This window comes from Hemitrygon akajei, chromosome 6, assembly GCF_048418815.1.
Source record: "Hemitrygon akajei chromosome 6, sHemAka1.3, whole genome shotgun sequence".
In the NCBI taxonomy this organism is placed as follows: domain Eukaryota; kingdom Metazoa; phylum Chordata; class Chondrichthyes; order Myliobatiformes; family Dasyatidae; genus Hemitrygon; species Hemitrygon akajei.
Window position 1 is genome coordinate 63,300,130 of NC_133129.1, and position 16,229 is coordinate 63,316,358.

Sequence of the window (16,229 nt, forward strand, 5' to 3'; positions counted from 1 at the left end):
ATTGATAGTAGATGATCAGCCATGATCTCAGAATGGCGGTGCAGGCTTGAGGGGCCGAATGGTCTACTTCTGCACCTATTGTCTATAATTATTCACAAAGTTTAATAAATCAATAGTCAATGGCAAGGAAATGGTGTGAATCTTATCAAAGTCAAATCAGTTGTCTCCACTTCTCTATTCAACTTAATCCTATTTAAGTGCAACATTGGCTGCCATGATCTTTTCCAATTTCTGAACCTCTGTGAGCTGATACAGAAAGAAAGAATACCAGATGATGAGCTTCAAGTATTCTGTGCCCAGCTGGGTGAGCTACATAAAGTAACTTAAGAAAGATTTCAGGATATTGTCTCAATCCAAATTCCACATTGGGTAATAAATCAATTCCTGAACACTTATAAAGAGAAATTAACAGGAAGCATGGAGAAAGAACTGATCTCACTACAAAATAACTAAGCTGAAGAAGCGGGTCAAAAAAAAATCATATCAAGACTTATGGTTGCAGAAAGAGATCTCTGAATGCTATCCTGAACTGTGGAAGAAGTTGTTCTTTATTGCCTTTACAACATCATATTTAGTGGAGCATGGTTTCAGTGCAGTTGTCCAACTTCATTCAAAGTAACGACACAGACTGCAAATTCCTGAACATGGGGATCTGAGACTTCTTCTGCGTGACATTAATCACAATGTTGAGAAGCTGATGTCACTGCACCAAGCCCATCCATCATATTGAAAGGCGAAAAAGCAATTAAGTATGAATAGTTGGACTACTGAGAGACACTCTAAAATTAATAAAATTGATATATTTTGCTGTAATTAATAAATAAATATATTTCTAGCTTTAAATTGATTTTAGATTTGAATAATTTTTGCAATTATTTGTCTCAGCTTTGAATTGGCAGTTCCTATTGTATTTCACTGTGGATCGCAAATCAAAATTCGTTATAGTTTTCATGTAGTAACTGGAAACGGAGAGGGGGGCACTGGGGATGTGGTCAGGGAGCCAAGGGGGTGGTAATCCAAAAAAAGTTTGGGAACCACTGCCCTACACAAAACAGAGCAAAGTAAAAATTGTTGGATATGAATAGGATTAAATCAACAGTGAGGGCAATCTGCTTGTCCAGTATCACCAAAGTTACAATTGCAACAAGCAATCAAGAATTTTACTCTATATCACATCCAACTTAAAAGCACACCAAAGGTGCCTTGGAAAGAAATATCTTGTTATACTGAAGATTTTCCAAGACTAGAAAATGACTGATTTATTCCATTTAAATCATATTCATGAAATAATGTTTTTATACCAACTTTAAGTTCCAGATTCTCTCATTGTTCTAGGCAAAGAAAAAATTCAGTCCAATGTTCCCACATTTGCCAAGTACTATTCACAGAGCAATTCAAAACATTCAGCACCAGTCTGACATCACATTTAAATTGTTTGTTTCTTACCCACAGTCTCAAAATAGAAAATGTATAAATGAAAGTAGTGCAGACAAAAAAATGACGAATTGTCTCACACAAGTTAATATGAGGAATCAGCAGCAATTCTATTACCATATCTTTATTCTGCAAAAGGAAAATAATACATCTGCTAGCATTCACATACCTTTGTTGAAACTACAAACATTGTATACAAAAAGATCAGGTTGTGTCTGGTAATAGGCAGATAATTCATCTGTTGCAAAGTAAAGAGCACAGCGCCTATCAGAGTTACTTTTGTTCCACTGAAATAGAAACAGGATAATTAATATACAAATTAAAAACATTTATTCTTCCATTATATAGTCTATACACAGAAAAAAAGTCAAATTTTCAACTAATTTTGTTACGCAGTAGCAATATTTTGAAAAAAAAATAGCAGAACTAGGTCTCATTCTTCACCAAAGTCCATAAGCATTTTTTTTCTCTAGCAGCAGCAAACCACAGCTAATTTTGCATAAATCCATGTATAACCTAAGGCTATCGACTGCCCATGACTTTCGTCATTGTTGGATTAGCTTTGAGATTTAATGGGAAGTGGAAATGTTCAAAGTTTCTTTTAAAAATGTCATGTGAGTATCTAGACATTTTTTAACTGTACTGTACATAATATTGGAATATGCCCTTAACCCCCAGAAGAGTATAATGCATAGGACCAGAATCACAAAAAGCCATGGATGACAGGGTCTCTATAAATGAATGCTCAACAGGGATCAGAGGATAGCAGCGATCATTTTATAAAACATTTAACATTATTTTGTAAAAAGGTAGCAAATACACAAAATCTAAAGAAATATATTTTGAGAGCATCTTTGAATACAGTATTTCTAATATGCTATTGTGAAGTATTACTCCAGGATGAATCATCTCTGCATTGGTCTAATTAGTAAAGTGAACTCAGGTTTGCAATACTGCAGAATGGTTTAAGTAGTGCAGAATATTTTAAGCTCTTATTCAGTAGTAATCTTACCCAAGTCTTGTTCACAAAAGAAATGACAATTTACGTTTTCACAACTGATCAGCCTATTGATTTCAATGAAAGAAATATTCAGAATTTTATCAACTTCTAAATTACATCAGGTTCATGTGCTCAGATGCAAGAATTAAACTGCATCAAGTGAATGGATCAAAGGGACAGTGAAGATTTAGAAATTGCTATTTCAGCAATGGGCAACTGCAAAGGGGGTAATGTCTATTCAGCTACAATAGCAATAGAAGGAAGATTTTAAGACAGCAGCAGTAACAAAAAAAACTTCTGAACTTCGTAATATGAAATAACATGCTACAATGGCATTTATCAGATCTTGTGTTACATTCAGAACTACTTCTTTCATAGTACTGCACTTTGGAAGGAAAACCCAAGGTAGAACATACAAGGTAAATGGTAGTGCACTGAAGAGTGCAGTAGAACGGAGGGATCTAGGAATACAGATACAAAATTCCCTTAAAGTGACGTCACAGGCAGATAGGGTAGTAAAGAGTTTTTGATAAAATAAAGAAAGCAAAGTCTGACTAGGTTTTGCTCATTTACTGCCTTTATGGCAGAAAATAACTTCTTCATATTCAAAGGGAAGGGGTGGAAGGATGAGGGCCAAAGCAGTGATTAATTTAAAAAATTATGTTCAACTTCTTTCTCCCTATACAGATGACAAGATATTCTACTTACACCAGGATGAAGAAAAATAGACAAGAATATATTCTTTTCCTTTCCCGGAGAGCAGAAGAAATAATTGCAAAGAAAGATCTTTAATCACATTACAAGTATAGGTATTGATCATCTGGCTTTTTGATTAATTTACGTTTTTTTCACAAGCACATTAATTTTTACTCTAATAATTGTGAAATCCCATAAGCAACGATATTTCCAATATACTCTGCTGCCACGATTTACACTTTATTTTCATTTCTGAAAACAATTATGTTATCTTGAAGGAAGAAAATTAAATGGGGCATTAAAATTTAAAGCAATTTTTTTTTTTAAAGAGGACAGCCAAAAAATTGGAAATGGCTCAGTACTTTCATTTTTACTTCAGTTTAAAACAAATCTAACACAATTTTGAAACCATTACATACTAGGACATTTTCAGCAACTCATTTCTCTCAGGGATCCAGACACCACGCACGAGTTGTTCGAAATTGGATATCAAGCCAGAACCAGCACCTGTGGACAGACACTGCAAAAAATTAATATTTACAATAGTGTAATAAACTAATATCACAGTTTCCAAGACAACATGGGTGAGACACAAAGACATTCTGCGAGCAGCTAACAAAACTGCTAACTATTCTACAAAATAATATTTTATGAACTACAATCACTGCAATCTGCGACCTGTAATTTCCATTTGACAGCTGTACTTCTGAACCATCTGAATGACCTGTAGTTTTTGCAGTATCCTGAAGGATTCCGTGAAATGGACTCTTGAGAATGCAGGTAATGCCACAGCGTACATTGGTGGAACGGACTTCAGACTGGATTGAAGCAGTGCGGCCCAGGCCCGAGAGCGAAAAACAAACCAATGGTTAGCTGAATTAAGCACTGAGCCAGAATAAAAACATTAAAGCATTGAGCCGAGGGTGAAGGATGAACCAGTGTTCAGCTCACTGATCTGTAAGAGTTTACTTGCCTCAGCGATGAACTGTCTCCAAGGCTGTGGACTCACTTTTGGCAACTTTGCAGTTCCTGTTCTGTGTATTATTTATTTACTTTTTTATCTTTTGCATGATTTGTTCTTTTTTCCACACATTGGATATTTGACTGTCTTTGTGGTGTGGGTTTTTTTTGTGGATTCTATTGTGTTTATTTGTTTTGTGGCTGCTTGCAAGACGAATCCCAAAGTTGTACATGGTATACCTACTTTGATAATAAATGTATTTTGAACTTTGAAAAGGAAGATAAATAATTGTACTCCATAATTGTATTTTGTATTGAAGAAATTGTATACCCCTCTCTGCCGTCCAACCTTATTCAATTATGCGATGATGGTACAGTCGGAAAAGCACAAGAGGTAATCAAATTCCTTCTTCTAATTGTTACCCAGTAGCAGAAGTCAGGGAACACGAATGGAAGAGCATGACAACACGTTTTAGCATTTTTCGTAACTAGGAGGCAAGAATAAAAGAAATGGCAAAAAGAAAAACACATGTACAATATGAATGAAACTGCCTCTTACCTTTAGCCCATCCAACAGCAATTACAGCAAGCCATCCATTTCTGTAGCGGTTGTGTGCATCCACTACTCCTCCAACAATTTTGCGGGCTCTTGTTACCTCCTTCATACCAGCTATAAATAATTTAGTTGGTAAAAAGTTGCAGCATTTGTAGAACTTGTCATATGGACAGTAGAATATTAAATACCTAAAAATATCAAGAAAATAAAAGAGGGCTGACCTTTAGAGAAAGCAGTATTATATATGAATCTAAAGTGTCTTGACAAGGAAAATTGCTTCACTGCAAAGATCAAAGTTAATATAATTACATATTTCTGGGTTCTCCTCCCATTTCATTCATGAAGATGTAAAATCCATGTTTTATCTAAGCCAACTGTCAGAGAACATTGAATAAGTCTAGATTATTTCACTTACAAGAAATATATGCACTTCCATACAAAAGGCACCATGGAACAAGCTACAATAAAATTGCTGCAAAGGTATATTATGCCTACTCCTACCATCACTCCACACCCCTTTACCAACTTTGCACACTAATATCAGTAAAGTTTGCACAGAAGAAACTTTTGGTCTGAACAACAAGTTTGGCTACTGACTCTTTAAAATGTCAGCTCCCATCTGAGAAAAGGGATAATACCATGAAGGCATCAACATATCCAGTTTCTACAGAAATTGCAAATACTCTATCAATACTCATTTGGATTATTCACCAAGTCAAAACATCACTATCTGTTTAATATTCCCTCTTTACCAAACAATAGCAGGGAACGTATTCTCAACAGGCATTAATGACAAACTTCAAATGTGAGCAACTGCGTTCCCAGAAAATACTAAAGCCTTTACTTTTAATACAATGGCTAAATTCATATTTTATAGGTCATTTCTTGAATGATAAAATGAAAGTTTGCCCCTAGAACATAGAATGATGCAAAGGAAAAAACCTATAATTTGTGTAAAAAAAAAGGTTGTAAAGTAACAATTGAAAATCAGACAAAACCCATTATATGTAAAAGGAGACGATGTCCCATGTATTTCCCACAAAATGTAAAGAGGGGTTAACAAAATGGGAATTAATTGGTTTAGTATATCTTAATATACTAATATACTTAGTATATCTTTGGGCTTAATAACATGAAAGAAAGAGAGAAATATGGAACCAAAAGCAATACAAAGCTACTTGCAATTAATGAAGCATTCTGAAACATAGTTATCAAGGATGTTTGTAACAGGGCAAATAATGCACATCATTTGTCAGTACTGCAAAAATTAACTGTAAAGTTTCCATTTAAACTCATTTCTATTTGGGGGAGCACAGCAAATTCTATATTGGAGCTGTATCTTGTTAACATCCTTCATTTGTGAACTATTCCCATTAATTTCATAATTAGATTCACAAACAGAAATTAAAGAGCTATGAGGAAATATGCATAATCAAAAATGGCTGCAAGTTCATAATGCTTGGAGATGTTGATACAAATAAATACAGTAAATAACACTGAGGCCAATACAGCTATCGTAAGTCATGAGAACTGCATTAAAACGCAATAGGAAAACAAAATGTAGAAATTAAGCTTAGAAAAGGAAGGAACAGCAACAATACTAAATTGGGTATTTGCTGATTTTCTTTTTATATTAAAATAATGTAAAAAAAAAGAGCAAACACAGATGGAACACCAAGATCAATTGAGAAAAAAGGCATAAGCATCTGAAAGAGAGCCTAAGCAAATACACAACAGGTAGAGGAAGAAACAAGGCTATTACCATACTTTTTGAAGCATCCTTTGATATAGAAGTTGTGCCAAAGGACTGACGAGTTCCCAATGTGATGCATTTATTCACAAATAATGAGGTTAATCCACCCAATTTAGTCACTTAAGACTTATACTGGTACCGAATTAACTTATTGAGTAGGATAATATTAAAAATCAACTTCAAGGAAATAGGCTAAATAAGTTGTCTGATAATGCTTTGTCAAACTTAAGGATAACCTGATCTCCTTTTCACTAAATGGAATATTTTTAAAGTTACAAATATCTGAGTAACACGCAAAAATGCTGGAAGAATCCTGCAGGCCAGGCAGCATCAAAGGAAGGGACTAAACCGTTGATGTTTTCAGCTAAGGTTAATGGTGTCTGTCCAAAATGTCAGCCATTTATTCCCCTCCATAGATACTGCCTGCCCTGTTGAGGTCAACAGCATTTTGTGTGTGTTGATTTGGACTTCCAACATCTGCAGAAAACCTCATGTTTACAAATATATGCATGATTGATTGATAGATTTATTTATTGCGCAAAAGGCCAGGGACTGGGATCACAGGCCTCTGAGAAGTTAATCTGATTTCCTTATTTAATATAGTGTTGAAATTACAGGGGCCCTGGCAGAAATATTTAAAATGTCGATATCCATGGGTCAGGTGCCAGAGGATTGGAGGATAGCTCATGTAGTTCCGTTGTTTAAAAAAGGCTCAAAAAGTAAGCCAGGAAATTATAGGCTGGTAAGTTTAACATCGGTAGCAGGTAAATTATTGGAAGGAATACTAAGAGATAGGATCTACAAGTATTTGGATAGACAGGGACTTATTAGAAAAAGTTAGCATGGCTTTGTACGTGGTAGGTCATGTTTAACCAATCTATTAAGAGTTTTCGAGGAAGTTATCAGGAAAGTGGATGAAGAGAAGGCAGTGGATGTTGTATACATGGACTTCAGTAAAGCCTTTGACAAGGTACCAAATGGGAGGTTAGTTAGGAAGATTCAGTCGCTAGGTATACATGGAGAGGTAGTAAATTGGATTAGATATTGACTCAATGGAAAAAGCCAGAGAGTGGTAGTGGAGGATTGCTACTCTGAGTGGAGGCCTGTGACTAGTGGTGTGACACAGTGCTGGGTCCATTGTTATTTGTCATCTATATCAATGATCTGGAAGATAATGTGGCAAATTGGATTGTCAAATTGGATCAGCAAATTTGCTGATGTTACAAAGATTGGAGGTGTAGTGGACAGTGAGGAAGGTTTTCAAAGCTTGCAGAGGGATTTGGACCAGTTGGAGGAATGAGCTGAAAAATGGTAGATGGAGTTTAATGCGGACAAGTGTGAAGTATTGCACTTCGGAAGGTCAAACCAAGGTAGAACATACAAGGTAAATGGTAGGACACTGAGGAGTGCAGTAGAACAGAGGGATCTGAGAGTACAGATACATAATTCCTTAAAGGTGGCATCACAAGTAGATAGGGTTGTAAAGAGAGCTTTTGGTACATTGGCCTTTATAAATCAAAGTATTGAGTATAAGAGTTGGAATGTAATGGTGAGGTTGTATAAGACATTGGTGAGACCAAATTTGGAGTATTGTGTGAAGTTTTGGTCACCTAATTACAGGAAGGTTATTAATAAGGATGAAAGAGTGCAGAGAAGGTTTACAAGGATGTTGCCGGGACTTGAGAAACTGAGTTACAGAGAAAGATTGAATAGGTTAGGACTTTATTCCCTGGAGTGTAGAAGAATGAGGGGTGATTTGATAAAGGTGTCTAAAATTATGATAGGTATAGATAGAGTGAATGCAAGCAGGCTTTTTCCACTGAGGCCAGGGGAGGAAAAAACCAGAGGTCATGGGTTAAGGGTGAAGGGGGAAAAGTTTAAAGGGAACATTGAGGGGTCTTCTTCACACAGAGTGGTGGGAGTGTGGAATAAGCTGCCAGATGAAGTGGTGAATGCGGGCTCACTTTTAACATTTAAGAAAAACTTGGACAGATACATGGATGAGAGGGGTTTGGAGGGATATGGCCCAGGTGCAGGTCAGTGGGACTAGGCAGAAAAATGGTTTGGCACAGCCAAGAAGGGCCAAAAGGCCTGTTTCTGTGTTGTAATGTTCTATGGTTCTATGCATCAAGGGACATCACAATAAATTGATAAATCACTCATGCTCATGGTTTTGTAGCCATTTGATCTCAGTGACAGGCTTTGGCTCAGTGTAATGCGTCTGTTAACGTTTCCTTTTCGGTTATTTCCCCTCTGTTACTGTACTATTTAAATGGTTGTGGTGCACTCTTCATGCTGGATATTGGAGAACTGGGAGACCCAGAGTCTCCCGGGGAACCACATCTGCATAAAGTGCATCCGGCTGCAGCTCCTTGAAGACTGTGTTAGGGATCTAGAGCAGCAACTGATTGACCTTCGGCTTGTATGGGAGAGCGAGGATAGAATTGATCAAAGTTACAGGGAAGTAGTCACCCCAAAGTTGCAGGAGTCGAGTAGACGGGTGACTGTCAGGGGAAATGGAAATAGGCAGATAGAGCAGAGCATCCCTGTGGCCATAGCCCTCAAAAACAAGGATAATGCTTTGGATACTTTTGTGGGGGGTGATCTTCTAGGAGAATGCCACGGCGGCCCAGTTACAGGTATTAAGCATGGGTCCATGGTGCAGAAGGGAAAGAGAAGGGAGCAGTAGTAACAGGGGACTCAATAGTGAGGGGTATAGACAGGAGATTCTGTGGACATGAATGGGACACCCGAATGGTATGCTGCCTCCCAGGTGCCAGGGTCAGGTATGTCTCAAATTGAGTCCACAACATTTTGTAGAGGGAGGGGGAGCAGCCAGGTGTCTTGGTACACATTGCTACCAATAACTTCGGAAGGAAAAGCAATGAGATCCTGAAAAGAGAATTTAGAGAGCTAGATAGAAAACTGAGAAGCAGGACCTCCTGGGTAGTAATTTCTGGATTGCTGCCTATGCCATGCGCCAGTGAGGATAGAAACAAGATAATCTGGCACATAAATGTGTGGTTGAGAAGCTGGTGTGGGGGGGCAGGGCTTCATGTTTTGAATAATTGGGATCTCTTCTGGGGAGGTATGGCCTGTTCAAAAGTGACAGATTGCACCTGAACCCGAGGGGGACCAATATTCTCATGGGCAGGTTTAATATGGCTAAATGATGGTTGCAGTTGGGAGCTGAATGTCCAAGGTTACACATTATATCAGAGGGATAAGAAGGTAGGCAGAGGGGGTGGTGTGGCTCTACTGGTAAAGAATGGCATCAAATCAGTAGAAAAATGTGACATAGGATCAGAAGATGTTGAACCCTTGTGGGTTGAGTTAACAAACTGCGAGGGTAAAAGGATATTGATGGCAGTTATATACAGGCCTCCCAACAGTGGCTGGGAAGTGGACAAAAGGTTACAACAGGAAATAGAAAAGGCGAGTCAAAAGGGCAATGTTATGGCAGTCATGGGAGATCTTAACATGCAAGTCGATTGGGAAAATCAGGTTGGTAATGGATCTCAAAAGAGTGAGTTCGTTGAATGCCCAAGAGGTAGCTTTTTAGAGCAGTTTGTCATTGAGTCTACTAGGGGATCAGCTATACTGGATTGGGTGTTATCTAATGAACCGAAGGTGATTAGGGGGCTTAAGGTAAAAGAAACTTTAGGAACCAGTGATCACAATATGATTGCGTTCAACTTGAAATTTGATATAGGGAGAAAGTAAAGTCTGATGTAGTAGTATTCCAGTAAGAGTAAGGGAAATTACAGTGGAATGAGAGAGGAGTTGGCCAAAGTAAACTGGAAGAAGCTGTTGGCAGGGATGCCAGCAGAGCAGCAATGGTATGCGTTTCTGGGGAAAATCAGGATGGTACAGGACATGTGTATTCCAAAAATGAAGAAATACTCAAATTGGTAAAATAGTACAGCCGTGGCTGACAAAGGAAGTCAAAGCTATTGTAAAAGCAAAAGAAAGGGCATACAACAAAGCAAAAATTAGTGGGAAGATAGAGGATTAGAAAGTTTTTAAAAACGTACAGAGAGCAACTAAAAATCATTAGAAGGGAAATATGAAAGCAAGCTAGTAAACAATATCAAAGTGGATAGTGAAAGTTTTTTCAAATATGTTAAAAAAAGAGAAATGAGAGTGGATATAGAACCACTAGAAAATGAGGCAGGAGAAATAGTAATGGGGGACAAGGAGATGGTTGATGAACTAAATGAGTATTTTGCGTCATTCTTCACTGTGGAAGACACTAGCAGTATGCCTGATCAGAATCAGAATCAGGTTTATCATCACCGGCATGTGATGTGAAATTTGTTAAATAGCAGCAGCAATTCAATGCAACATATAATATAGAAGAGAAAAAAAACCAGTAAATAAGATAAAAATAATAATAACAAACAAATAAACAAGCCTGAAGTAAGCCTGTTGTAATAAATAAGCCTGATGTTGTAGTGTGTGAAGGAAGACTAGTGGGTGCAGTTACTGCTACAAGAGAGAAGGTGCTCAAAAAGTTGAAAGACCTCAAGGTACACAAGTCATCCGGACCAGAGGAACTGCATCCTAGGGCTCTGGAAGAGGTAGAGTTAGAGATTGTGGTGGCATTAGAAATGATCTTTCAAAAATCATTGGACTCTGGCATGGTGCCAGAGGACTGGAAAATTGCAAATGTTACTCCACTCTTTAAGAAAGGAAGAAGGCAGCAGAAAGGAAATTATAAACCAATTAGCCTGACCTCAGTGGTCGGGAAAATGTTAAGAGTCAATTGTTAAGGATGAGGTGATGGAGTACTTAATGACACAGGACAAGATAGTACAAAGTCAGCATGGTCTCCTGCAGGGGAAATCCTGCCTGACGAACCTGCTGGAATTCTTTGAGGAGATTATAAGTAGGATAGATAAAGGGAAATGCAGTGGATGGTGTATATTTGGACTTTCAGAAGGCCTTTGTTCCATACATTAGGCTGTTCACCAAGTTAAGAGCCCATGGTATTACAGGAAAATTACTAACATGGTTAGAGCATTGGCTGATTTGTAGGAGGTAGCGATTGGGATAAAAGGATCCTTTTCTGGTGGGCTGCCAGTGACTAGTGGTGTTCCATAGGGGTTGGTTTTGGGACCACTTCTTTTTATGCTGTATATAAATGATTTAAATGATGGAATAGATAGCTTTGTTGCCAGGTTTGCAGATGATACAAAGACTGGTGGAGGGGCAGGTAGTGTTTAGGAAAAAGGTAGGATGCAGACAGATTAGGAGAATGGGCAAGAAAGTGGCAAATGAAATACAATGTTGGAAAATGCAAGTTCATGCACTTTGGTACAAGAAATAAATGTGTGGACTATTTTCTAAACAGGGAGAAAATCCAGGAATCTGAGATACAGAGGGACTTGGAAGTCCTTGTACAGAACACCCTGAAGGTTAATTTGCAGGTTGAGTCAGCAGTGAAGAAGGCAAATGCCATGTTAACATTCATTTCAAGAGGTCTAGAATACAAGAGCCAGGATGTGATGCTGTGGCCTTATAAGGCACTGGTGAGGCCTCACCTTGAGTATTGTGAACAGTTTTGGGCCTCATCTTAGAAAGGATGTGCTGGCATAGGAGAGGGTTCAGAGGAGATTCACAAGGATGATTCCAGGAATGAAAGGGTTATCATACGAGGGACATTTGATGGCTCTGGGTCTGCACTTGCTGGAATTCAGAAGGATGAGGGGGGATCTTATTAAAACCTTTTGTATGTTGAAAGGCCTAGACAGAGTAGATGTGGAAAAGATGTTTCCCATGGTGGGAGAGTCTAGGACAAGAGGACATAGCCTCAGGAGAAAGAGGCGCCCTTTCAAAACAAAGATGCGGAGAAATTTCTTTAGCCAAAGGGTGGTGAATTTGTGGAATTTGTTGCCACATGCAGCTGTGGAGGCCAGGTTGTTGGGTGTACTTATGGCAGAAATTGATAGGTTCTTGATTGGACATGGCATCAAAGGTTACAGGGAGAAGGCTGGGAACTGGGGTTGAGGAGGAGATAGAAATAAAAAGAATCAGCCATGATTGCATGGAGGAGCAGATTCAATGGGCCAGATGGCCTAATTCTGCTCCTTTGTCTTATGGTCTAAATGATCTGAAAGTCAGGACATGAGCATAAACATGCCTAGGCTCAATGTTCACTCTAATTTATTTTTACAGCTGCACAGCCAACCATTCATTGCTCTGAGCAGGAATTAATTAATTTTATTTCATTTATTGATTGGTTTTGTATGTCTATTTTACACATCTGACAACTGCAGCGCTTTAATAAAACATTATATAAAAGAAAATTCCAGCGGCAACAAAGGCTGTGTGTGTAGGAGCATTTCAGTCACTGTGCAGCTCAGAGGGAACAGTAGTTAGGTTGGATTTTAAAAAAGCACAATACTGAAGCAAACCGATGAATAAGAAATGCTAGATAGTTAGCAGAAAGAATTACACAAGTTAGGGGTAATTATCTACTGAAGAGGTTCTAAACTGATATCCCATTTCAAGAAAGGCCGCACTGAAAAGCCTGGAAAGTAGACCTGTGAGCCCAACATCAATAGTAGGGAAGCTATGCAGAAAATTCTGAGAAACAGGATTAATGATCACTTGGTAAGAGTACATCAAAATAGTACACTTAATTAAGACTTCCTATATATAATGATCAGCCAGTACATCCTAAAATTGTACAATGTAACAAAAGTGTAAAAGAATTGAATTATATAATTGAATCTTTTATCTTAAACAATAATAAAAGCCGGCTGGTGCTGTAGTGGCATCAGCACCAGACTTCAAGGTGAATGGTCCCAAGTTCGAATCCGGCCAGCTCCTTGCACGCTTACCATCTGTGTTGGGTTGAGCGTCGAGCTGGCAATCAGTCTGGTAAAAAAGTCAAATGCTACAGAAACAGCAAAAATGCCACTGCAGTGCGCCACAAGGTGCAAAAAGGAACAACAATAATAAAACTGTAAAAAGAAATTCATTTTCTTGTATGTCAATAGAATTCAAAGCTAAGTATAACATTAATCTTGTATAGATCCTGGTTAAGACATATACAGTTATTCAACCACAAGCACAGAAAGAAAACCAAGGCTGTAAGGACGGCAAGAAATGTTTTACCAAAAGTGATAAGGGAATGAAAAAGAACAAGGGAAATCTAATATTGGGTACTCTAAATTACAAACATTTTTGGCATATTTACAACATCAGAACTTATTTTAAGATGTTTGTGAGGATATCTGAACAGTACAAGTTTACTAACAAAAGGAATGAAAAGTTATCATCACAGTATCTTAAAAGCACGCTGGTCCACAGCTAACATGAACTATACCATTGGAGAGACTTATGGAAGCACAACCCATAGTTATGAAATTAATCTACTTTTCATATCAGAAGAGCAGGCAATAGGACTTAAATAGCAATAGTGACACACTTGAGAAGGGCAAACAGCCCTTTAAAAGAGACTGGATGTTGCCCAAAGTCACTAAAATATTTATCTTTCACACTTACCAAATTACAGAAGCTAGTATTATATTTCTGTTGTTTGTAAAAGGCTCAATGGGAGGTTCACCTAGAAGCAAAGATGCCAGAATTGCTCCACCAAAACAGGAAAGCATACCGCTGAACCAACATGCAATTGGACTGCGATGTGCAACATCTATTACACCTGCAACATGGAAGATTAAAACATTGGTTTTAGGAAAACAAAGCAAGCACATTTCATTCAAGTAAGTATATCACTAATGATTACAGACCACAAACTAATTATATTACTTTTATTCACTAAATTAAGAAATGCAATAAAAATTCGACAAGTATACTAACTGTATTAGGAATTACAAAGGAATTGCAATTTGTCTGAATGAATGAATAAAATTATTTTCACTTCTGTCACCAAGCTTCAAAATCTACTCTCTTTACCGTCCCTCAGTAACACTCAAGCTTTGCACTAGAAAGCACAAACAAGATTTACATTTCCCAACAGCTAACATGCCTGATTAGGTAAGAATATTTTGGGGAAATACGTGTAGTAAGCACACCAAAGATTATTTCACTTCACAATTTTACAGGTAATAAAATTCTCAAAAGAAGCCAACCATCAAAATGAGAAAATTCAAAGAAAAAACAAGAAGACTGAATGAAATTTGCACCTTCCCACTGTTGATCATCTTCTTTATTAATCTTCTTCATCACCTAGAAGGATCAGCTTGCTTCTCTTCAAGTCAAGTAATTTTGATTTGGAAATACCAGGCTTCTGCTGACCTACCCTTGGAACCTACCCTTGATTCTGATTCTGAACATGCACTTGTGGGCTCAATCCTGCAAAGATTAGCAAAAAATGGTACAGGACAAAAATTGTCATAAGTGGCCACTTCTAGCCCCAAATGGCCATGATAGACAGAGCCCCATCCCCAAAAGATATGAAATGGTCAGTATCATCTATCATTTTGAGAAAAGGCTACTGTAATGGATTGTTAATAGAGTTTTAAAATGTAATCTGTGCTAAAGGACTGAGGGAAACGCTCACTGAGGTAATATTAAAAATAAACACCAAAAATGCAGGAACTTTAAAAACATCACCGATTTATCTACTTTTGATTCTCAGTAAGTGCCATTCCTGCCAACCACACAGCCTTTTCTGGTTCCACACTTACCCAAAGGGTGAATTTCTGATTTCTATTTAAAGGAATGGAATAAACTAACAAATAACAAGCTGCTAGTGATGTAAACCTGATGCCTCATTTAAGTGGAAACTTCATTTGATACCAGTCATTACAAGATAGACGTTGATGGCATCAACATCTAGTCCTGCTCCTTATTGTACATGCACATGCATGTACCATAAGTGGCTGATGTTTGGGCAATCTAAATGCTGAGTCAGACGGGATTGAAAATGCAGTGGTTGGGATCAGAGGTGAGGGTCAGGCTAGTTCTGCTCGCTACTCTGCAATATCGACTCTGCTCTTTGCTGCAGTAAGGGGCAGTGGCTGTGGGCCTGCTCCAGCTGCTCCAGGCTTCATGTCTGTGGGCTCTGTGACACTTACTCCACAATGTGCTGAGCTGAGGCTGAGGCGGTGGCCTGCTCTGGGCTTCACACCTGAGGACTCACTTTTATTCTAAATGCTATTTGTTTACATTAATTGTTTGCACGACTTGCTTTTTTTCTCCCTGCCAAATGGGTGGTGGTTGTTCTTTTTTTTTAAAAAAAAAATGGGCCCTTTTGGGTTTTTGTTTTGTGACCACATGTAAAGAAATGAATCGGTTGTATAATGTATACATAAGTACTTTGATAACAAAGTGCTTTGATCTTTAATATTCTCATTCTGCTTGAATCACTTAGATACAATCACTTAGATGCCCTGAAAGATTGGAAGAACTAGATTGACTATGCCAAGGTGCAAAGGGTAGTACTTTGCATTGTGATGCAGTCGTACAAAGTTGAATATCACAGCCAGAGATTCCTAGATTGATGACTAAAGATCGTGAAGATCAGCTGTACAACCCAGGTACAATAACTTCATAAACTCTGGCAATTATAGGTACACTGCTAGTAGGCTTTGAAATCTCTGCACTGTTGTTAATTGCCCTGGTGTCAAGAACATGAAACCTCCTACCTAGCAACACCATGAGAATGGATTGCAGCAATTTAAGACACCACCAGCTTCTCATGAACAAGACCTCTCATAAAATAAAATCATTTTTATCATGGATTTAGAAGACCTGTAGTCTGTGAGTGTTCTTAGAGGAAGTGAAGCGAGCTCCTTTACAGCACAGTCAACAACAAAGCTAATTCTGGGGTAAAACTAAAAATTAAATGACATAGTGGT

At 38.0% G+C, this 16,229-nt stretch overlaps 1 protein-coding gene across 1 annotated transcript in view; it reads right to left on the minus strand.

Moving 5' to 3' along the window:
* The window catches only part of LOC140729090 (trimeric intracellular cation channel type B-A-like), a 39,858-nt gene that overhangs the window by 8,742 nt on the left and 14,887 nt on the right, over positions 1–16,229 (minus strand). Inside the window, exons 2-5 of the mRNA XM_073048455.1 lie at positions 13,912–14,068; positions 4,650–4,834; positions 3,550–3,637; positions 1,604–1,721 (exon numbers count right to left, since the gene is read on the minus strand). Coding sequence (XP_072904556.1) covers positions 1,604–1,721; positions 3,550–3,637; positions 4,650–4,834; positions 13,912–14,068 — 548 coding nt within the window. The remainder of the gene's footprint in view (positions 1–1,603; positions 1,722–3,549; positions 3,638–4,649; positions 4,835–13,911; positions 14,069–16,229) is intronic.